General features: G+C 37.4%; 3 protein-coding genes across 5 annotated transcripts; all 3 read right to left on the bottom strand.

Moving 5' to 3' along the window:
- Positions 1–121: 121 nt before the first annotated feature.
- On the bottom strand, positions 122–19,077 carry LOC115577835 (C-type lectin domain family 4 member E-like). The gene is made up of 8 exons (XM_030410718.1): positions 19,031–19,077; positions 18,762–18,800; positions 16,017–16,115; positions 15,254–15,331; positions 1,153–1,203; positions 809–960; positions 551–675; positions 122–460 (listed from the first exon to the last, which is right to left on the bottom strand). The coding sequence occupies exons 4-8, from the start codon at positions 15,270–15,272 to the stop codon at positions 286–288; spliced, it is 522 nt and encodes a 173-aa protein (XP_030266578.1). The 5' UTR covers positions 15,273–15,331; positions 16,017–16,115; positions 18,762–18,800; positions 19,031–19,077; the 3' UTR covers positions 122–285.
- Positions 5,039–6,186, bottom strand: LOC115577831 (C-type lectin domain family 4 member E-like). The gene is made up of 5 exons (XM_030410712.1): positions 6,027–6,186; positions 5,883–5,933; positions 5,637–5,788; positions 5,379–5,503; positions 5,039–5,289 (listed from the first exon to the last, which is right to left on the bottom strand). The coding sequence occupies exons 1-5, from the start codon at positions 6,043–6,045 to the stop codon at positions 5,094–5,096; spliced, it is 543 nt and encodes a 180-aa protein (XP_030266572.1). The 5' UTR covers positions 6,046–6,186; the 3' UTR covers positions 5,039–5,093.
- A 923-nt stretch (positions 19,078–20,000) lies between the features above and the next one.
- On the bottom strand, positions 20,001–21,464 carry LOC115577834 (C-type lectin domain family 4 member E-like). 3 transcript variants are annotated; one of them, XM_030410715.1, is made up of 5 exons: positions 21,305–21,464; positions 21,133–21,183; positions 20,789–20,937; positions 20,516–20,655; positions 20,001–20,428 (listed from the first exon to the last, which is right to left on the bottom strand). In XM_030410715.1, exons 1-5 carry the CDS (start codon positions 21,321–21,323, stop codon positions 20,254–20,256), a joined length of 534 nt encoding a protein of 177 aa, XP_030266575.1. In that variant the 5' UTR covers positions 21,324–21,464; the 3' UTR covers positions 20,001–20,253. The 3 variants fall into 3 exon arrangements, with proteins under 3 accessions (XP_030266575.1, XP_030266576.1, XP_030266577.1); XM_030410716.1 differs by lacking the exon at positions 21,133–21,183 and having other exon boundaries at positions 20,789–20,940; positions 21,305–21,369; XM_030410717.1 differs by lacking the exon at positions 21,133–21,183 and having other exon boundaries at positions 21,305–21,369.
- Positions 21,465–23,608: the final 2,144 nt, after the last annotated feature.

Raw genomic sequence — 23,608 nt, 5'->3', positions numbered from 1 at the left:
AGGGCACCAGTGCGATATTGACTTCCAGGTTAGCCTTCATAAATACATCATCCCTGCACCTCTCTGTACCTGAAGCTTTTCTTATTGAAGAAAGATTTGAAAATGGATAAATGCACTGAACTCAACAGTGAAACATTTTAATAACCTTCACGCTGAGAGAAAATTATGCATCCAAATTCAAATCAGATTGTAGATTTGTAAAGTTGTGAAACTTCTATAGCATAAACATTTATAAACACAACAGGTTGAACGGGACTTAAGGTTAATACAGACGGCCTTCAGGCGTTATGCAGATTTCTCACAAATGCTTTTCTGAGATGCTTTGCAGGATTTATCAAACCACCACTTCAGGCCTGATCCAGATTTTGTTCCCATCCTCACACAGTCCTCTCCGTTCACGTACTGAGTGTTGTTGACCTCAGTCCAGTTATCTGGCTCTCCCTTCCTCCAAAATGTCAAACTGAGAGACAGAAAACAGAAAGAACTGGTTCAATTAAACTTGAAATGACTTTGATTTTGCAAACACAAAAAACCTGTTTACAGGTCAAACCTCTTGTTCAGTGGTGTCCCGTCTGTCCACAACCATGTGCCCTCTGTCACTGAGTCTGTCAGTCCGATCCAGAACCTGTCCTCTGTCTTTGTCATCTTGTCTCTCAGTTTCTGCATCAGGAACAACTGGACAAGGAAAATTGATGAAAAATTCAATATATCTATGTAACATCACTTTTATCATGTTAACTAATGCAAAAACACAACATGATAGAACAAAAGCCAGAGAGCTGAATGAAGCTGCAGCAGTGTGTTCTACCTGCTCGTCCTCGCTCTCTATCTTAACCAGATCTGCTCCATCTCGTCTGCATTTCTCTCTGGCCTGTTCCCAGGTTAATTCATCAGTGGAGAAATAGTAGCACTGTGGTCCATTCTGCTCCCAGCCTTCTTGACATTTGTGACATGTATCCGCTTTGAAGAGATTACAGCAAAGACTTGAATCAAGTGCAACAAAACACTGTTCATATTTACAGTCAGGAAGAACTTAAAGAGTTTGAATCTGAGAGCAGCTGAGACGATAGCTCACAGGTTTAATCTGTCACTGTTTCTTTAATCAACATCAGAGGATGCAAACATGTAAGAAAAGCAACATCAGTCACTGACCAGGAGGTTGTGGACAGGGTTTCTGCACCATTATCACTTCACAGCGTGTCTCTGTTATGAAAGAGGATAAAACGATGTCACTTTCACCAGGATCGTCTTTTATTTGAGAGCCTGAACAAAGAACAAAACTCTTGGCAGAGATAATTGGGGTTTAACCCAAAATGTGACTTACCTGTGATATTCTTTCTCATGGCTGAATTCTCATCAATCAGCTTCTGGAGATGTTCTGTAGTTTGATGGTATTTATGACCTTGTTTTAAAAAAGGAAGTCAAGTCAGTGTGTGGAACTCCGTTTGGTTTTATTCAGAACTTGATGATGAACATTATCAGAGCGATGTTCACTCAAATTACTAAATTACTAAAGTAATTATACCCAAAACATTGACAGCAAGTATTTTAATTAGACCTAAATTTCATCTGTTTTCATGACATGAGTTAAATGTAAAATGTTTCTATGACTCAATGTGAATTAATAACATAATTTATCAAATTAAATTCAATGAATGCAGACTTAAACACAAACCCTATATGTTTTTCAATCTTTGCATACATTTACAGTAAAAGATACTTCAACATGCATATAATGTGTTTATTCATGGGCTTACTTAAAAAAATGTAAGATGGTTATTTGTTACTGTTTTGTTTTATCAGATTATAGAAGCCAATCTAGATTAATTTGTTTGAATAAAAATGAATAAACAAATAAAAATGAAAAGAAACAGTAAAACTCACGGGTATAGCCAAAAGCGATGACAGCAGCAGCCAGGAGAACCACTACAGCCACTCTCTCTGCTGTGACCTTTGACCCTCCAGCTGCTTGTTGTTGGGGAGCCTGTTGAACAGCAGAAGATGCAGATAGTGTGTTTGACTTTCCCCAGTAAACCTAGTGTTTATAAGTGGGGCAGAAATTGCTTCTAAACATATGAACTTCATTTACTGTGGATTTTTTCCAAAACAAAAATTAAAGCTGCTACAAGGAACTTTCTTTTTCTGTTGTTTCTGGCGCCCCCTCAGGACAAAAGCGGTATGACCACCACCTCCTCCTGTGGTAAAGATCTTGATCTCACTGCATTTACTTTGACAGTGTATAAAAGAATGAGGCAACATATTTTTTATGCTGTTTCTTTTTAAACACTTCTGGTTGACTTCGTGGTATTAATTGATAACTTAGATGACACTGAAACAGTTTGTTTTAGTTCCGTACCACCAGACTACAGAGCAGTCTCATTCCTCAGGCTGTGACTCATCGTCAGCACTCTGCCATGAAAACAACCCACATTTTTTTTACTTTTCCAACCCAAAAAAAGTTAGAATCTGCTCCTTTAGGTCATGAAGAGGCTGCAGAATTAAATTAAGGCTGTTTCTTAAATGTGCAGTGTGTAAGAATTATCATGAAATTATTCACAAAAAAAAAAAAAAATAGACAAATGACCAAAGCAACTGCTGCTGACTGTAGCTGCAGTTTGCTAATTAGTTCAGTTAGCCATGCAGGTTCTTTGGACCAGCAAGCTAACTGCAGTATATGTTTCTTCAACATAATATGTCAACGTCATGATGTCAAAATTGTAATTTATCACATTCTGCAGATAATTTAAGTTTTTTTTCTTGCATAACACAGCCAGGTAATCGTTCCTTGTAGCATGGTTACATTTGGATTAGAATGTAGATGAAAAAATGGAAAAGTGATGCTTGTTGCTTTCATTTGCATCATAATGATACAGTTTATTCTGGCCCTTTTTCTTGTTTAGTTCCTCTTTTCCCTTGACTTAAAGTCCTTGTTTTCAACTCATTATACAGCAAACCTTCTCTCAACATCACAACGTGTTGGAATGGGGTTCCTTTATTCTTTATTTGAAGCTGTAAAAAGCGCAAGATATATCAACAGCACAGGCGATGACATCTAGAAAAGCCTGATTTTAAAGTTACAATACAGTTGCTGTAAAGATGTGGCCATGCTGTCTGTTCTGACAGTCGGGTTAGCGGTTAGCAGCTGGTAGCCCAAACCTGGAGTCCTGGGAGCTTTGGTGTTGGTTAGCATGCTAACTTTGCTATATACCTTTGCAACGCAATACTTTAACATCATTATGTCAGAACTATTATTCACATTCTGTTGGTAATATATATCTATGGAATATTGATTAACACCCATTTTTTTTTTATTAAAGTCAGAAAATTGTGAACATTGTGGCTCACTCGAGGTCAGAGTTCATGCTCCAGTTTATTTAATGATATTCTTACTTACCAGGCAGCTCTGCTGATGGCTCGCTGTTCAACATCTCGACTTCAGAGTACGTGGTTTCAGTCGGTGAGGAAGTGTGAAAATGATAAAGTGTAAAATAAACTTTCATGATTCAAGCAAACTCTGACAAAGAACATTTTCTAGAAAGCTCTGATTGCAACAGCAAAAACATAGATAGATAGATAGATAGATAGATAGATAGATAGACTCACCTGTGGCATTTCCATTTGATTTTATGAATCTAGCATTAACGTACACCACATCAGCTTCAGCCATTCTACCGTTTTGACTAACTGTCAGTGAGGTTGCAAGATAAGTTTAAGTTGTCACAGGAAAAAACAAAAAAAGCAAAAAGCAACCTTCCTGTCTGAGATGCCAATGATAACACAAAATCTTTTGCAATAACATTTTACTTCCCATTTGTTCAGAATAGAAAATACTAGAAATATCTAAATACATTATATAAGATAACATAATACAAATCTCCCCACGCTGACACAACAAATTATTTGTTTTCAAAGAACAGAAGAAGAATTCAGTGGTTAGAGGACAATTAATTGGGAAAATTCAGTGAAGTGTAACAATCCAGAGAACTTTCAGCAACATAAAATCTCTTTTTAGTGCAGACGTGTCGCTGAGCTGAGCTGCTGTGGCTTGTTTATTAAACGGGACTCTAAATGTTTCTGCTTTCCTTCGTCTTTATATTTACACAAGTACTGTCAGACTGCCCTCTCACATAACTGCAGAGTTTCACTTTGTTAAATCTTTTTCTGTGTTGGTGTTGGTGACGTGTGTTGAGCAACATGATGTCGTTTCACACTAAAACAGATGATACTTCCTTTTACAAACTTTCAGCAGACTTCATCGACTTGAACATGAATCTTTTTAATTCACAAACATCATATGTTTGCTTCATGGCACAATTCAAACAGGAGCGAAAGATTATTTCTTTTTCCATCACCAGCATGCAAAGTTTTATAAAATAAGGTCCCATGTAGCAAAATAACACACTGAGAATGAAAAACTTTGATAATACTTTAATGATATGCAAAATCAGAGACATGTTGTATGATTTTATAAAAATAATATGTATATATATCTCATTTTTTAACAGGATACACATTTATGAAGGCTTAAAGAACATTTTCAGTCTGTTTTAGCTTAATTATTCTTGTCGTCTGGACCTTTCCAAGATGGCACAGAAGAAGAGTTACAAAACACGGTTTTAAAGAAGTAAAAACAGAAAAGGGTCGTACAGTGACAGTTGATACATTTTCTTCCTTGCTGAGCAGTTTCAAAGTCACACCAGCTGCTGCGGCATCTTGAATGATTTGTGAATGTACATGTAAGTATCATAAATCCCAAATATTTTCTGTTGAGGGCACCGGTGTGATGCTAACTTCCAGGTGAGTCTGCATAAATACATCATCCCTGCACCTCTCTGTACCTGTAGCACATCTTATTAAAGAAGGATCTGAAAATGTAAACAACAGTAATCAGGGGATAAAACTACTGAGCTCAACAGTCAAACATTGTAATAATCTTCACACTGACAGAAACTTAAACATTCAAAATCAAATCAGATTGTAGATTTGGAAAGTTTTGACACTTCTATAGCGTAAACATTTAAAAGACATAAAAAAGTTTCACATGATCTGATCCTGAGATTGTTTAACAGGTTGAACAAGACTTAAGCTACATTTCAGATGCACGTCGGCCGTCCAGTTTCTGCTGATTTCTCACAAATGCGTTTCTGAGGTGCCATGCAGGATTTATCAAACCAACACTTCAGGTGTGATCCATATTTTTCTCCCATCCTCACACAGTCCTCTCCATTGACGCTCGCATTGTTGACCCCTTTCCAGTCATCTGGCTCTCTCTCGCTCCAAAATGTCAAACTAAGAGACACAGAACAGAAAGAACTGGTTCTGTGAAACTTGAAATGACTTTGATTTTGCAAACACCAAAACCTGTTTACAGGTCAAACCTCTTGTTCAGCGGTGTCCCGTCTGTCCACAACCATGTGTCCTCTGTCACTGAGTCTGTCAGTCCGATCCAGAACTTGTCCTCTTTCTCTACCATCTTGTCTCTCAGTTTCTGCATCAGGAATAACTGGACAGGGAAAATTGATGAGAAATACAATATATCTATGTAACATCACTTTTATCATGTTAACTAATGCAAAAACACAACATGATAGAACAAAAGCCAGAGAGCTGAATGAAGCTGCAGCAGTGTGTTCTACCTGCTCGTCCTCGCTCTCTATCTTAACCAGATCTGCTCCATCTCGTCTGCATTCGTCTCTGGCCTGTTCCCAGGTTAATTCATCAGTGGAGAAATAGTAGCACTGTGGTCCATTCTGCTCCCAGCCTTCTTGACATTTCCCACATGTATCCGCTTTGAAGAGATCACAGCAAAGACTTGAGTCAAGTGCAACAAATCAGTGTTTATATTTAAAGTCAGGAAGAAAAAAGCAACATCAGTCACTGACCAGGAGGTTGTGGACAGGGTTTCTGCACCGTCATCACTTCACAGTGTGTCTCTGTTATGAAAGAGGATCTTTTATTTGAGAAGCTGAACAGAGAACTAAATTCTTGGAAGAGAAATTTGGGGTTTAACCCAAAATGTGACTTACCTGTGATATTCTTTCTCATGGCTGCATTGTCATCAATCAGCTTTTGAAGATGTTCTGTGGTTTGATGGTATTCATAACCTCATTTTAAAAAAGAAAGTCAAGTCAGTGTGTGAAACTCACATTTGGTTTTATTCAGAACTTGATGATGAACATTATCAGAGCGATGTTCACTCAAATTACTAAAAGGCGATGACAGCAGCAGCCAGGAGAACCACTACAGCCACTCTCTCTGCTGTGACCTTTGACCCTCCAGCTGCTTGTTGTTGGGGGCCTATTGAACAGCAGAAGATGCAGATAGTGTGTTTGACTTTCCCCAGTAAACCTAGTGTTTGTAAGTGGGGCAGAAATTGCTTCTAAACATATGAGCTTCATTTACTGTGGATTTTTTCAAAAACAAAAATTAAAGCTGCTACAAGGAACTTTCTTTTTCTGTTGTTTCTGGCGCCCCCTCAGGACAAAAGCGGTATGACCACCACCTCCTCCTGTGGTAAAGATCTTGATCTCACTGCATTTACTTTGATAGTGTATAAAAGAAAGAGGGAACATATTTTTTATGCTGTTTCTTTTTAAACACTTCTGGTTGACTTCGTGGTATTAATTGATAACTTAGATGACACTGAAACAGTTTGTTTTAGTGCCGTACCACCAGACTACAGAGCAGTCTCATTCCTCAGGCTGTGACTCATCGTCAGCACTCTGCCATGAAAACAACCCACATTTTTTTTTTTACTTTTCCAACCCAAAAAAAGTTAGAATCTGCTCCTTTAGGTCATGAAGAGGCTGCAGAATTAAATTAAGGCTGTTTCTTAAATGTGCAGTGTGTAAGAATTATCATGAAATTATTCACAAAAAAAAAAAAAAATAGACAAATGACCAAAGCAACTGCTGCTGACTGTAGCTGCAGTTTGCTAATTAGTTCAGTTAGTCATGCAGGTTCTTTGGACCAGCAAGCTAACTGCAGTATATGTTTCTTCAACATAATATGTCAACGTCATGATGTCAAAATTGTAATTTATCACATTCTGCAGATAATTTAAGTTTTTTTTCTTGCATAACACAGCCAGGTAATCGTTCCTTGTAGCATGGTTACATTTGGATTAGAATGTAGATGAAAAAATGGAAAAGTGATGCTTGTTGCTTTCATTTGCATCATAATGACACAGTTTATTCTGGCCGTTTTTCTTGTTTAGTTCCTCTTTTCCCTTGACTTAAAGTCCTTGTTTTCAACTTATTATACAGCAAGCCTTCTTTCAACATCACAACGTGTTGGAATGGGGTTCCTTTATTCTTTATTTGAAGCTGTAAAAAGCGCAAGCTATATCCACACCAAAGGCGATGACATCTAGAAAAGCCTGATTTTAAAGTTACAATACAGTTGCTGTAAAGGTGTGGCCATGCTGTCTGTTCTGACAGTCGGGTTAGCGGTTAGCAGCTGGTAGCCCAAACCTGGAGTCCTGGGAGCTTTGGTGTTGGTTAGCATGCTAACTTTGCTATATACCTTTGCAACGCAATACTTTAACATCATTATGTCAGAACTATTATTCACATTCTGTTGGTAATATATATCTATGGAATATTGATTAACACCCATTTTTTTTTATTAAAGTCAGAAAATTGTGAACATTGTGGCTCACTGGAGGTCAGAGTTCATGTTCCAGTTTATTTAATGATATTCTTGCTTACCAGGCAGCTCTGTTGATGGCTCGCTGTTCAACATCTCGACTTCAGAGTACGTGGTTTCAGTCGGTGAGGAAGTGTGAAAGTGATAAAGTGTAAAATAAACTTTCATGATTCAAGCAAACTCTGACAAAGAACATTTTCTAGAAAGCTCTGATTGTAATAGCAAAAACATAGATAGATAGATAGATAGATAGACTCACCTGTGGCATTTCCATTTGATTTTATGAATCTAGCATTAACGTACACCACATCAGCTTCAGCCATTCTACCGTTTTGACTTACTGTCAGTGAGGTTGCAAGATAAGTTTAAGTTGTCACAGGAAAAAACAAAAAAAGCAAAAAGCAACCTTCCTGTCTGAGATGCCAATGATAACACAAAATCTTTTGCAATAACATTTTACTTCCCATTTGTTCAGAATAGAAAATACTAGAAATATCTAAATACATTATATAAGATAACATAATACAAATCTCCCCACGCTGACACAACAAATTATTTGTTTTCAAAGAACAGAAGAAGAATTCAGTGGTTAGAGGACAATTAATTGGGAAAATTCAGTGAAGTGTAACAATCCAGAGAACTTTCAGCAACATAAAATCTCTTTTTAGTGCAGACGTGTCGCTGAGCTGAGCTGCTGCTTGTTTATTAAACGGGACTCTAAATGTTTCTGCTTTCCTTCGTCTTTATATTTACACAAGTACTCTCAGACTGCCCTCTCACATAACTGCAGAGTTTCACTTTGTTAAATCTTTTTCTGTGTTGGTGTTGGTGACGTGTGTTGAGCAACATGATGTCGTTTCACACTAAAACAGATGATACTTCCTTTTACAAACTTTCAGCAGACTTCATCGACTTGAACATGAATCTTTTTAATTCACAAACATCATATGTTTGCTTCATGGCACAATTCAAACAGGAGCGAAAGATTATTTCTTTTTCCATCACCAGCATGCAAAGTTTTATAAAATAAGGTCCCATGTAGCAAAATAACACATTGAGAATGAAAAACTTTGATAATACTTAACTTACTAATAATGATATGCAAAATCAGAGACATGTTGTATGATTTTATAAAAATAAATATGTATATATATCTCATTTTTTAACAGGATACACATTTATGAAGGCTTAAAGAACATTTTCAGTCTGTTTTAGCTTAATTATTCTTGTCGTCTGGACCTTTCCAAGATGGCACAGAAGAAGAGTTACAAAACACGGTTTTAAAGAAGTAAAAACAGAAAAGGGTCGTACAGTGACAGTTGATACATTTTCTTCCTTGCTGAGCAGTTTCAAAGTCACACCAGCTGCTGCGGCATCTTGAATGATTTGTGAATGTACATGTAAGTATCATAAATCCCAAATATTTTCTGTTGAGGGCACCGGTGTGATGCTAACTTCCAGGTGAGTCTGCATAAATACATCATCCCTGCACCTCTCTGTACCTGTAGCACATCTTATTAAAGAAGGATCTGAAAATGTAAACAACAGTAATCAGGGGATAAAACTACTGAGCTCAACAGTCAAACATTGTAATAACCTTCACACTGACAGAAACTTAAACATTCAAAATCAAATCAGATTGTAGATTTGGAAAGTTTTGACACTTCTATAGCGTAAACATTTAAAAGACATAAAAAAGTTTCACATGATCCGATCCTGAGATTGTTTAACAGGTTGAACAAGACTTAAGCTACATTTCAGATGCACGTCGACCGTCCAGTTTCTGCTGATTTCTCACAAATGCGTTTCTGAGGTGCCATGCAGGATTTATCAAACCAACACTTCAGGTGTGATCCATATTTTTCTCCCATCCTCACACAGTCCTCTCCATTGACGCTCGCATTGTTGACCCCTTTCCAGTCATCTGGCTCTCCCTTGCTCCAAAATGTCAAACTAAGAGACACAGAACAGAAAGAAGTGGTTCTGTGAAACTTGAAATGACTTTGATTTTGCAAACACCAAAACCTGTTTACAGGTCAAACCTCTTGTTCAGTGGTGTCCCGTCTGTCCACAACCATGTGTCCTCTGTCACTGAGTCTGTCAGTCCGATCCAGAACTTGTCCTCTCCCTCTACCATCTTGTCTCTCAGTCTCTGCATCAGGAATGACTGGACAGGGGAAAATTGATGAAAAATACAATATATCTGTGTAACATCACTTTCATCATGTTAACTAATGCAAAAACACGACATGATAGAACAAAAGCCAGAGAGCTGAATGAAGCTGCAGCAGTGTGTTCTACCTGCTCGTCCTCGCTCTCTATCTTAACCAGATCTGCTCCATCTCGTCGGCATTCGTCTCTGGCCTGTTCCCAGGTTAATTTATCAGTGGAGAAATAGTAGCACTGTAGTCCATTCTGCTCCCAGCCTTCTTGACATTTCCCACATGTATCCGCTTTGAAGAGATCACAGCAAAGACTTGAGTCAAGTGCAACAAATCAGTGTTTATATTTACAGTCAGGAAGAAAAAAGCAACATCAGTCACTGACCAGGAGGTTGTGTACAGGGTTTCTGCACCGTCATCACTTCACAGTGTGTCTCTGTTATGAAAGAGGATCTTTTATTTGAGAAGCTGAACAGAGAACTAAATTCTTGGAGGAGATAATTGGAGTTTAACCCAAAATGTGACTTACCTGAGATATTCTTTCTCATGGCTGCATTGTCATCAATCAGCTTTTGAAGATGTCATGTGGTTTGATGGTATTCATAACCTCATTTTAAAAAAGAAAGTCAAGTCAGTGTGTGAAACTCACATTTGGTTTTATTCAGAACTTGATGATGAACATTATCAGAGCGATGTTCACTCAAATTACTAAAAGGCGATGACAGCAGCAGCCAGGAGAACCACTACAGCCACTCTCTCTGCTGTGACCTTTGACCCTCCAGCTGCTTGTTGTTGGGGGCCTGTTGAACAGCAGAAGATGCAGATAGTGTGTTTGGATGCTACTTTCCACAGTAAACCTAGTGTTTGTTAGTGGGGCATGAGTTTCTTCTAAACATACGAACTTCCTTTACTGTGGACTTTTTGCAAACGAAAATTAAAGCTGCTACAAGGAACTTTCTTTTTGTGTTGTTTCTGGCGCCCCCTCAGGACAAAGGTGGTATGACCACCACCTCCTGCTGTGGTAAAGATCTTGATCTCACTGCATTTACTTAGACAGTGTATAAAAGAACGAGAATATTTTTCATGCTATTTCTTTTTAAACACTTCTGGTTGACTTCGTGGTATTAATTGATAACTTAGATGACACTCAAACAGTTTGCTTTAGTTCCGTACCACCAGACTACAGAGCAGTCTCATTCCTCAGGCTGTGAGACTCATCGTCAGCACTCTGCCATGAAAACAAACCACATTTTTTTACTTTTTTAACCCAACAACAGTTAGAATCTGCTCCTTTAGGTCATAAAGAGGCTTCAGAATTAAATTAAGACTGTTTCTTAAATGTGCAGTATGTAAGAATTATTATGAAAAAAAAAATAGACAAATAACCACAGCAACTGCTGCTGACTGTAGCTGCAGTTTGCTAGTTAGCTCAGTTAGCCATGCAGGTGCTTTTTTGCCAGCAAGCTAACTACAGTATATGTTTCTTCAACATAATATATCAATGTCATGATGTCAAAATTGTCATTAAGTTTTTTTTTCTTACATAACAGAGCCAGTTAATCGTTCCTTGTAGCATGGTTACATTTGGATTAGAATGCAGATGAAAAAATGGAAACATGATGCTTGATGCTTTCACTTGCAACATAATGATATAGTTTATTCTGGCCTTTTTTCTTGTTTAGTTCCTCTTTTCCCTTGACATAAACTTCTTGTTTTCAACTCATTATACAGCAAACCTTGTCTCAACATCACAACGTGTTGGAATCGGGTTCATTTATTCTTTATTTGAAGCTGTAAAAAGCACAAGATATATCAACAGCACAGGCGACGACATTTAGAAAAGCCTGATTGTAAAGTTACAATACAGTTGCTGTTAAGCTGTGGCCATGCTGTCTGTTCTGACAGTCGGGTTAGCGGTTAGCAGCTGGTAGCCAAAACTGGGAGTCCTGAGAGCGTTGGTGTTGGTCAGCATGCTAACGTCAGTGTATATACCTTAGCAACGCAATACTTTAACATCATTATGTCAGAACTATTATTCACATTCTGCTGGTAATATATATTTGTGGAATATTGATTAACACCCATTTTTATTCTGGAAAAAGTCAGAAAATTGTGAACATTGTGGCTCACTGGAGGTCAGAGTTCATGTTCCAGTTTATTTAATTATAATTCTTACTTACCAGGCAGCTCTGCTGATGGCTCGCTGTTCAACATCTCGATTTCAGAATACGTGGTTTCAGTCGGTGAGGAAGTCAATGATAAAGTGTAAAATAAATTTTCATGATTCACGCAAACTCTGACAAAGAACATTTCCTAGAATGCTCAGATTGTAATAGCAAAAAGATAGATAGATAGATAGATAGATACTCACCTGTGGCATTTCCATTTGATTTTATGAATCTAGCATTAACGTACACTGCATCAGCTTCAGCCATTCCACCGTTTTGACTAACTGTCAGTGAGGTTGCAAAAGAAGTTTAAGTTGTGCTTTTGTGCTGCCGTAAATTTCCCTCAGTCCTTCTAGCTTCTGATTGGTTTGTTTAGTCACATGTGAGTCAGAAGAAGGAAATGTTGTTGTTGTTGTGAAGTTGAAGTGCGGTAAAAAAGTAAAATGCTGCTAAAGGAAATTATCTCTCTCCATCCTGCTGGTTTTTATCAATAAGACTGCTCAAACTACCATACACCGAACCCTCACGTTATATATCAATTGAATATTGAGTAATACACATTTTTGTTCAGGAATACGTCAGAAAATTGTGAACATTGTGGCTCACTGGAGGTCAGACTTCATGTTCCAGTTTATTTAATGATATTTTTACTTACAAGCAGCTCTGCTGATGGCTCGCTGTTCAACATCTCAACTAGTCAATGAGGAAGTCAGTGATAAAGTGTAAAATACACTTTCATGATTCACTCAAACTCTGACACTGAGCATTTCCTAGAAAGTCCCGATTGTAAATGGCAAGATAGATAGATAGATAGATAGATAGATAGATAGATAGATAGATGGATGGATGGATGGATGGATGGATGGATGGATGGATGGATGGATGGATGGATGGATGGATGGATAGATAGATAGATAGATAGATAGATAGATAGATAGATAGATAGATAGATAGATAGATAGATAGATAGATAGATAGATTGATTGACTTACCTGTGTTAACGTACACTGCATCGTCTTCAGCCATTCCACCGTTTTGACTAACCGTCAGTGAGGTTGCAAGATAAGTTTAAGTTGTCACGGCAAAAGAAAGAAACCCAAAAAGCAACCTTCCTGTGTCACATGCCAATGAAAACACACAATCTGTGGCAATAACATTTTACTTCCCATTTGTTCAGAATAGAAAATACTAGAATCATTCTAAATATCTCAATATAATATATAATATAATACAAATCTCCCCACGCTGACACAACAAATTATTTGTTTTCAAACAACAGAAGATTTCAGTGGTTAGAAGACAATTAATTGGGAAAATTCAGTGAAGTGTAACAATCCAGAGAACTTCCAGCAGCATAAAATCTCTTTTTAGTGCAGACGTGTCGCTGAGCTGAGCTGCTGTGGCTTGTTTATTAAGCTGGACTCTAAATGTTTCTGCTTTCCTTTGTCTTCATATTTACTCAAGTACTGTCAGACTGCCCTCTCACATAACTGCAGAGTTTCACTTTGTTAAATCTTTTTCTGTGTTGGCAGCCATGTTGGTGTTGGTGACGTGTGTTGAGCATCATGACGTTGTTTCACACTAAAACAGATGATACTTCCTCAACAAACTTTCAGCAGACTTCATCAACTTGAACGATAATCTTTTTAATTCACAACATCATATGTTTACTTCATGGCACAATTCAAACAGGAGTGAAAGATTCTTTCTTTCTCTAACACCAGCATGCAAAGTTTTATAAAATAAGGTCCTGTGTGGCAAAATAACACATTGGGAATGAAAAAACTACAATAATATTATAATAATATGCAAAATCAGAGATGTATTGTATGTTTTATTTATATTTATAAAAACATACAACACATCTCTGATTAAAATGCAATCTTCAGCCTGCTTTAGCTTAATTATTCTTGACGTCTGGACCTTTCCAAGATGGCACAGAAGAAGAAGAGTTACAAAACACGGTTTTAAAGAAGTAAGTAAAAGTAGAAAAAGGTCGTACAGTGACATTTAGAAAAAAAATGGACTGCTGAGCAGTTTCAAGGTGACATTAGCTGCCGCGGCAATTTGAATGATTTTTAAATGTACATGTAAGTATCATAAATCCCAAATTCTTTCTGTTGAGGGCACCAGTGCGATATTGACTTCCAGGTTAGCCTTCATAAATACATCATCCCTGCACCTCTCTGTACCTGAAGCTTATCTTATTGAAGAAAGATTTGAAAATGGATAAATGCACTGAGCTCAAAAGTGAAACATTTTAATAACCTTCACGCTGAGAGAAAATTATGCATCCAAATTCAAATCAGATTGTAGATTTGTAAAGTTGTGAAACTTCTATAGCATAAACATTTATAAACACAACAGGTTGAACGGGACTTAAGGTTAATACAGACGGCCTTCAGGCATTATGCAGATTTCTCACAAATGCTTTTCTGAGATGCTTTGCAGGATTTATCAAACCACCACTTCAGGCCTGATCCAGATTTTGTTCCCATCCTCACACAGTCCTCTCCATCTGCATTCTCCTCTGTCCAGTCGTTTGGCTCTCCCTTCCTCCAAAATGTCAGACTGAGAGACAGAAAACAGAAAGAACTGGTTCAATTAAACTTGAAATGACTTTGATTTTGCAAACACAAAAAACCTGTTTACAGGTCAAACCTCTCGTTCAGTGGTGTCCCGTCTGTCCACAACCATGTGCCCTCTGTCACTGAGTCTGTCAGTCCGATCCAGAACCTGTCCTCTGTCTTTGTCATCTTGTCTCTCAGTCTCTGCATCAGGAACAACTGGACAAGGAAAATTGATGAAAAATTCAATATATCTATGTAACATCACTTTTATCATGTTAACTAATGCAAAAACACAACATGATAGAACAAAAGCCAGAGAGCTGAATGAAGCTGCAGCAGTGTGTTCTACCTGCTCGTCCTCGCTATCTATCTTAACCAGATCTGCTCCATCTCGTCTGCATTTCTCTCTGGCCTGTTCCCAGGTTAATTCATCAGTGGAGAAATAGTAGCACTGTGGTCCATTCTGCTCCCAGCCTTCTTGACATTTGTGACATGTATACGCTTTGAAGAGATTACAGCAAAGACTTGAGTCAAGTGCAACAAAACACTGTTCATATTTAAAGAGTTTAAATCTGAGAGCAGCTGAGACGATAGCTCACAGGTTTAAACTGTCACTGTTTCAGGATCGTCTTTTATTTGAGAAGCTGAACAGAGAACAAAACTCTTGGCAGAGATAATTTGAAGTTTACCCCAAAATGTGACTTACCTGTGATATTCTTTCTCATGGCTGCATTGTCATCAGTCAGCTTCTGGAGTTGTTTCGTGGTTTGATGGTATTTATAACCTCGTTTTTAAAAAGAAATTCAAGTCAGTGATTGAAACTCACACTTGGTAATTACTCAGAACTTTATGATGAACACTAACAGAGCGATGTTTACTGAAATTACCAAATTACTAAAGCAATTATACCCAAAGGTTGACAGCTAGTATTTTAATTAGACCTCAATCTTCATCTGTTTTCATTAAGTGAGTTAAATGTAAAGTGTCTCTATGACTCAATGTGATTAAATAAGATAATTTATCAATTCAAATTCAATGAATGCAGACTTAAACACAAGCCTTATATGTTTTTTAATCTTTGCATACATTTACTATTTACAATTAAAGATATCTAAATGTATAATGTGTTTATTCCATGGCTATTTTAAAGCATTTAGACTGGTTATTCTGTGTCCTGTAATACATTGCACATTAAGGTATTTAAGTTGTACACATTGAGTTAACTCTGACCCCTGACCCTTTATTTTGAAGTTATGTCAAAGAATTAGATTGGATATTTACATTTAATGAAGTCATTGTTTTAAGCATGTTTTGAGTGTATTGTATGTTGCACTCTCATTTTTAAGACAGTTCTGTATTTCACCTGCAAGTGAAGCCACAAGTTCTTTTCTTCAGAACAATTATCAGATTGTAGAAGTCAATCTAGATTAAAATGCTTTTTTCCCCCTTTTTTAAACAGTAAAACTCACCAGTATAGCTGAGAGCGATGACAGCAGCAGCCAGGAGAACCACTACAGCCACTCTCTCTGCTGTGACCTTTGACCCTCCAGCTGCTTGTTGTTGGGGGCCTGTTGAACAGCAGAAGATGCAGATAGTGTGTTTGGATGTTACTTTCCCCAGTAAACCTAGTGTTTGTAAGTGGGGCAGGAGTTTCTTCTAGACATATGAACTTCCTTTACTGTAGACTTTTTGCAAACACAAATTAAAGCTGCTACAAGGAACTTTCTTTTTGTGTTGTTTCTGGCGCCCCCTCAGGACAAAGGTGGTATGACCACCACCTCCTCCTGTGATAAAGATCTTGATCTCACTGCATTTACTTTGAAAGTGAATAAAAAAAAAAAGATGCAACATATTTATAATGCGATTTTTTCTTCTAAAACACTGCCAGCTGGCTTTGTGGGATTCACTCAGTACTTGGACGATGGTGAAACAGTTTGTTTTAGTTCCGTACCACCAGACTTTGCTTTATGTCTGGTGCAGGAAGAAACAGTAAAAATGTGCTTTTGTCACGAAAGTGTCCAAGCGGCAAGTTTGGTTGTTGAGGAACAGGAAGGTGTGGGAGGGACATCGGCGGATGATTGACAGCAGCAGTGATGTGTTGGAGACAGTGACAGAGATAGCGAGTTTTGAGAGTTGAGAGATTTGTGACATATAGCGTGTTTGGAGTGTATAGTTAGTGTGTTATGTAGTGTTTGGTGTGGTGTGTTTAGTGAGTAGTGGAGTCGTGTTGTGAGGCAAACCAAGGAGGAGACGGCTGAATGTGGAACAGGCAGGAATGAGCTGAGGAGCCTGAGGCATTGCCTGCATTTAAATGTAAATAGTTACACATAACTTTGTAAATTTCAAAAATGTATGCACCAATGTAGTAAACAACAATTTATATTTGCATTATAACTAATGCAATTGGTTCATTAAACATATTTGTGGTTTTCACAGTAAAAAAACTAACTTTTTCTACTCTGGTTTTATGTTATTTTGTGATTTTAGGTCCATAGTGTTAACATAGTACCTTGAAATGAAAAAATAACTCTACAGTCACACATATGAGGTTGTGCTAAAAATAATTACACCAAGTAAGGCAAGGTTAATAGTTTTTAAGGTGAAATATAATGGTATAATCAAAAGTAGTCAAAAACAGCCAATTATATACCTGACGTCCCACCTTCAAACACAGCCTCATTTGGCCATCCATGAAAAAGCTACCTAACCTCCCACTTTTCTATAGGAATACATGCTTCCTACGGGCAATGCACTAGTAATATATTGATGTCATGATGTCAAAATTGTCGTTTCGGACGATGCTGAAACAGTTTGTTTTACTTCTGTACCACCAGACTACAGAGCAGTCTCATTCCTCAGGCTTTGAGACTCATCGTCAGCACTCTGCCACGAAAATAACCCACATTTTTTTACTTTTCCAACCCAAATAAGTTGGAATCTGCAAATGTACGTTGTAAAGAGGCTTCATGAATTAAATTAAGAAATGATACTCAAAATAAAATGCTAATTGCTACTGACTGTAGCTTCTGTTTGCTAGTTAGCCCATGCAGGTGCTTTGGACCAGCATGCTAACTGCAGTATATGCCTCTTCAACATAATTCATCAGTGCCATGATGTCATAATGTCATCTCTTCACATTCTGTGGATGATTTAATAGGGTTCTTTTTTTATGTTTTCAACCAAATGTCTCACATAATGCACCTTTAACACAGCCACTTTATCGTTCCTTGTAGCATGGTTACATTTGGATTAGAATGCAGATGAAAAGATGGAAACGTGATGCTTGATGCTTTCACTTGCATCATAACACTATGGATTATTCTGGCCTTTTTTCATGTTTAGTTCCTCTTTTCCCTTGACATAAACTTCTGTTTTCAACTTATTATACAGCAAACCTTCTCTCAACATCCCAGCGTTTTGAAATGGGGTTCCTTTATTCTTTATTTGCAGCTGCAAAAAGCACAATCTATATCAACAGCACGGGCGACGATATTTTAAAAAGCCTGATTTTAGAGCTACAATATAATTGCTGTAAAGGTGTGGCCACGCTGTCTGTTTTGAATCAGTTAACCTCGGTTCAAACAGCATTTGTCAATTTGTTCACACCCCTAATGTTTGTATTAGATCTGTAAATATGAAATTTAATACATTGAAAAACACGCAAAAAGCCAGTTTTCATGTCATTGCATTTCAATATCTATATCAGTGAATATACCCTGAAGCCTGCAGTGTGAGGATTTTAAAAAATCACAGGTTTTTTGTTTAAATGACATTTGAAATCTAACTGTCTTTAAACTGTATGACATACATTGTTTATATTCAGAGGGTGGTTAAAGTTACAGTTTTTCAAAGAAGTGTATCATATCATTTTGTGCATGAAAGGTGGTACATAAATAAGGTTATCTGTAATGTAAGAATTGACCACCTGTTGTGATCATGCTCAAAACAGACTAATAGCTAACTGCTGCTAACCGAATCTGCTGTTAGCTCGGTTAGCCGTGCAGCTAGCAGTCCAAACTGGGAGTCATGGGAACGCAATACATACACGTCATTTTGTCAGAACTGTTTTTCACATTCTGCTGGTGATATATATCTATTGAATATTGAATAATACATGTTTTTATTCTGGAAAAAATCAGAAAAATTGTGAACATTGTGGCTCACTGGAGGTCAGAGTTCATGCTCCAGTTTATTTAATCATAGTTCTTACTTACCAGGCAGCTCTGCTGATGGCTCGCTGTTCAATGTCTCGACTTCAGAGTACGTGGTTTCAGTCGGTGAGGAAGTCAATGATAAAGTGTAAAATAAACTTTCATGATTCACTCAAACTCTGACAAAGAACATTCCCTGGAAAGCTCTGATTGTAATAGCAAAAACATAGATAGATAAATTGATAGATAGATAGATAGATAGATAGATAGATAGATAGATAGATAGATAGATAGATAGATAGATAGATAGATAGATAGATAGACAGACCCACCTGTGGCATTTCTATTTGATTTTATGAAGCTAGCATTAACGTACACCGTATCGTCTTCAGCCATTCCACCGTTTTGACTAACTGTCAGTGAGGTTGCAAGATAAGTTTAAGTTGTCACAGGAAAAAACAAAAAAAGCAAAAAGCAACCTTCCTGTCTGAGATGCCAGTGATAACACAAAATCTTTTGCAATAACATTTTACTTCCCATTTGTTCAGAATAGAAAATACTAGAATCATTCTTAATATCTCAATATGATATATAATATAATATAATACAAATATTCCCAAGCTGACACAACAAATGATTTGTTTTCAAAGAACAGAAGAAGAATTCAGCGGTTAGAAGACATTTAAATGGTCACATTCAGTGAAGTGTAACAATCCAGAGAACTTCCAGCAGCATGAAATCTCTTTTCAGTGCAGACGTGTCGCTGAGCTGAGCTGAGCTGCTGCTTGTTTATTAAGCTGGACTCTAAATGTTTCTGCTTTCCTTTGTCTTTATATTTACTCAAGTACTGACAGACTGCCCTCTCACATAACTGCAGAGTTTCACTTTGTTAAATCTTTTTCTGTGTGGAGTTGGCGGCCATGTTGGTGTTGGTGACGTGTGTTGAGCATCATGACATCGTTTCACACTAAAACAGATGATACCTCCTTAAACTTTCAGCAGTTCACTGACTTGAACATGAATCTTTTTAATTCACAAACATCGTATGTTTACTTCATGGCACAATTCAAACGGGAGCGAAATATTATTTCTTTCTCCATCACCAGCATGCAAAGATTTATTAAATAAGGTCCCATGTGGCAAAATGGCCAAAACTGAAAATGAAAAACTATAATAATATTATAATAATATGCAAAAACAGAGAGGCGTTGTATGATTTTATACACATAAATATGTATATATATGACATTTTTTAACGGATTACACATTCATTCAGGCATTAAAATACAATATTCAGCCTGCTTTAGCTTAATTATTCTTGACTTGTTGACCTTTCCAAGATGGCACAGAAGAAGAGTTGTAAAAGTAAAAGTAAAAGTAGAAAAGGGTCGTACAGTGACAGTTAGAAACAAAGTGGACATTTTCTTCCTTGCTGAGCAGTTTCAAAGTGACACCAGCTGCTGCGACAACTTGAATGATTTTTGAATGTACATGTAAATATCATAAATCCCAAAGACTTTCTGCCGAGGGCACCAGTGCGATGCTAACTTCGGTTTTAACGTCCAGTTTCTACAGATTTCTCACAAATACGTTTCTGAGGTGCTGTGCAGGATTTATCAAACCACCACTTGAGGCCTGATCTAGATATTTCTCCAATCCTCACACAGTCCTGTCCATCTGCATTCTCCCCTGTCCTGTTGTCTGGCTGTCCCTTGCCCCAAAAAGTCAAACTGCGAGACAGAGAACAGAAAGAACTGGTTCAATTAAACTTGTGACTTTGATTTTGTTAATACATAAAACCTGTTTACAGGTCAAACCTCTTGTTCAGTGGTGTCCCGTCTGTCCACAACCATGTGCCCTCTGTCACTGAGTCTGTCAGTCCGATCCAGAACTTGTCCTCATCCTCTAACATCTTCACAACAACTTCTTCTTGTCTCAGTCTCTGCATCAGGAATGACTGGACAGGGAAAATTGATGAGAAATACAATATATCTATGTAACATCACTTTCATCATGTTAACTGATGCAAAAACACGACATGATAGAACAAAAGCCAGAGAGCTGAATGAAGCTGCAGCAGTGTGTTCTACCTGCTCGTCCTCGCTCTCTATCTTAACCAGATCTGCTCCATCTCGTCTGCATTTCTCTCTGGCCTGTTCCCAGGTTAATTTATCAGTGGAGAAATAGTAGCACTGTGGTCCATTCTGCTCCCAGCCTTCTTGACATTTGTGACATGTATCTGCTTTGAAGAGATTACAGCAAAGACTTGAGTCAAGTGCAACAAAACACTGTTCATATTTACAGTCAGGAAGAACTTAGAGTGTTTGAATCTGAGAGCAGCTGAGACGATAGCTCACAGGTTTAATCTGTCACTGTTTCTTTAATCAACATCAGAGGATGCAAACATGTAAGAAAAGCAACATCAGACACTGACCAGGAGGTTGTGAACAGGGTTTCTGCACCATTATCACTTCACAGCGTGTCTCTGTTATGAAAGAGGATAAAACGATGTCACTTCCACCAAGATCGTCTTTTTTTTGAGAACCTGAACAGAGAACAAAACTCTTGGCAGAGATAATTGGAGTTTAACCCAAAATGTGACTTACCTGTGATATTCTTTCTCATGGCTGCATTCTCAACCGTCAGCTTTTGAAGATGTTATGTGGTTTGATGGTATTCATAACCTCATTTTAAAAAAGAAAGTCAAGTCAGTGTGTGAAACTCACATTTGGTTTTATTCAGAACTTGATGATGAACATTATCAGAGCGATGTTCACTCAAATTACTAAATTACTAAAGTAATTATATCCAAAACATTGACAGCAAGGTTTTTAATTGTAAAAGTGTTTCTATGATGCAATGTGAATTAATAACATAATTTATTGAATTAAATTCAATGAATGCAGACTCAAACACAAACCTTATATGTTTTTCAATCTGTGCATACATTTACAGTTAAAGATACTTCAACATGCATACAATGTGTTTATTAATAGGCTTACTTAAAACAATTTAAGATGGTTATTTGTTACTGGTTTTGTTCTATCAGATTATAGAAGCCTGTCTAGATTCATTTGTTTGAATATAAATGAATAAACAAATAAAAATGAAAAGAAACAGTAAAACTCACGGGTATAGCCGAGAGTGATAACAGCAGCAGCCAGGAGAACCACTACAGCCACTCTCTCTGCTGTGACCTTTGACCCTCCAGCTGCTTGTTGTTGGGAGCCTGTTGAACAGCAGAAGATGCAGATAGTGTGTTTGGATGTTACTTTACCCAGTAAACCTAGTCTTTGTAAGTGGGGCAGGAGTTTCTACTAAACATACGAACTTCCTTTACTGTGGACTTTTTCCAAACAAAAATTAAAGCTGCTACAAGGAACTTTCTTTTTGTGTTGTTTCTGGCGCCCCCTCAGGACAAAAGCGGTATGACCACCACCTCCTGCTGTGGTAAAGATCTCGATCTCACTGCATTTACTTTGATAGTGTATAAAAGGAAGAGGCAACATATTTTTTATGCTATTTTTTCTTTTTAAACACTTCTGGTTGACTTTGTATGATTAATTAAGAATGTGGACGATGGTGAAAAAGTTTGTATTAGTTCCATACCACCAGGCTACAGAGCAGTCTCATTCCTCAGGCTGTGAGACTCATCGTCAGCACTCTGCCATGAAAATAACCCACATTTTTTTTAATTTTCCAACCCAACAAAAGTTAGAATCTGCTCCTTTAGGTCATAAAGAGGCTTCAGAATTAAATTAAGACTGTTTCTTAAATGTGCAGTGTGTAAGAATTATTGTGAAATTATTCACAAAAAAAATGGACAAATAACCAAAGCAAGCGCTGCTGACTGTAGCTGCAGTTTGCTAGTTAGCTCACTTAGCCATGCAGGTGCTTTGGACCAGCATGCTAACTTCAGTATATGTTTCTTTAACATAATACATAGATGCCATAATGTCCAAATTGTCATCTCTTCACATTCTTAAGATCATACAAGAATTTTCTTTTTTGTTTTAACCAAATGTTTTACATAGTGCAACTTTAACACAGCCAGTTAATTGTACCTTGTAGCATGGTTACATTTGGATTAGAATGCAGATGAAAAAATGGAAACGTGATGCTTGATGCTTTCACTTGCAACATAATAATACAGTTTATTCTGGCCTTTTTTCTTGTTTAGTTCCTTTTTTCCCTTGACATAAACTTCTTGTTTTCAACTCATTATACAGCAAACCTTCTCTCAACATCACAACGTGTTGGAATGGTGTTCATTTATTCTTTATTTGAAGCTGTAAAAAGCAGAAGATATATCAACAGCACAGGCGACGACATTTAGAAAAGCCTGATTTTAGAGCTACAACATAATTTCTGTAAAGATGTGGCCACACGGTCTGTTCTGACAGTCGGGTTAGCAGTTAGCCGTGCAGCTGGCAGTCCAAACTGGGAGTCCTGGGAGCGTTGGTGTTGGTTAGCATGCTAACGTTAGTATATACCTTATCAACACAATACATACACATCATAATGTCAGGACTGTTATTCCGATTCTGCTGGTAACATATATCTGTTGAATATTGATTGACACATGTTTTTATTCTGGAAATAGTCAGAATTTGTGAACATTGTGGCTCACTGGAGGTCAGAGTTCATGTTCCAGGTTATTTAATGATATTCTTACTTACCAGGCAGCTCTGCTGATGGCTCGCTGTTCAACATCTCGACTTCAGAGTACGTTGTTTCAGTCGGTGAGGAAGTCAATGATGAAGTGTAAAATAAACTTTCATGATTCACTCAAACTCTGACACTGAACAGTTCTTAGAAGGTCTGATTGTAAATGGCAAGATAGATAGATAGATAGATAGATAGATAGATAGATAGATAGATAGATAGATAGATAGATAGATAGATAGACC

Source organism: Sparus aurata, unplaced genomic scaffold (assembly GCF_900880675.1).
Source record: "Sparus aurata unplaced genomic scaffold, fSpaAur1.1, whole genome shotgun sequence".
Classification (NCBI taxonomy): Eukaryota; Metazoa; Chordata; class Actinopteri; order Spariformes; family Sparidae; genus Sparus; species Sparus aurata.
Note: the sequence above shows the minus strand (reverse complement) of the source record. Positions and strands in the feature narration are given on the sequence as shown.

Bases quoted from the DNA above. Each gene is read 5' to 3' on its own strand.
- LOC115577831 (XM_030410712.1), bottom strand. The intron at 5,504-5,636 runs GTAGAACACACT...TTCCCTGTCCAG, and splicing joins TAGAGAGCGAGGACGAGCAG to TTATTCCTGATGCAGAAACT. The intron at 5,290-5,378 runs GTTTGACCTGTA...TGTGTCTCTTAG, and splicing joins GGGACACCGCTGAACAAGAG to TTTGACATTTTGGAGCGAGA.
- LOC115577835 (XM_030410718.1), bottom strand. The intron at 961-1,152 runs GTCAGTGACTGA...ATCTCTTCAAAG, and splicing joins ACCCTGTCCACAACCTCCTG to CGGATACATGTCACAAATGT. The intron at 676-808 runs GTAGAACACACT...TTCCTTGTCCAG, and splicing joins TAGAGAGCGAGGACGAGCAG to TTGTTCCTGATGCAGAAACT.
- LOC115577834 (XM_030410715.1), bottom strand. The intron at 20,938-21,132 runs GTCAGTGTCTGA...TCTTCAAAGCAG, and splicing joins ACCCTGTTCACAACCTCCTG to ATACATGTCACAAATGTCAA. The intron at 20,429-20,515 runs GTTTGACCTGTA...TCTGTCTCGCAG, and splicing joins GGGACACCACTGAACAAGAG to TTTGACTTTTTGGGGCAAGG.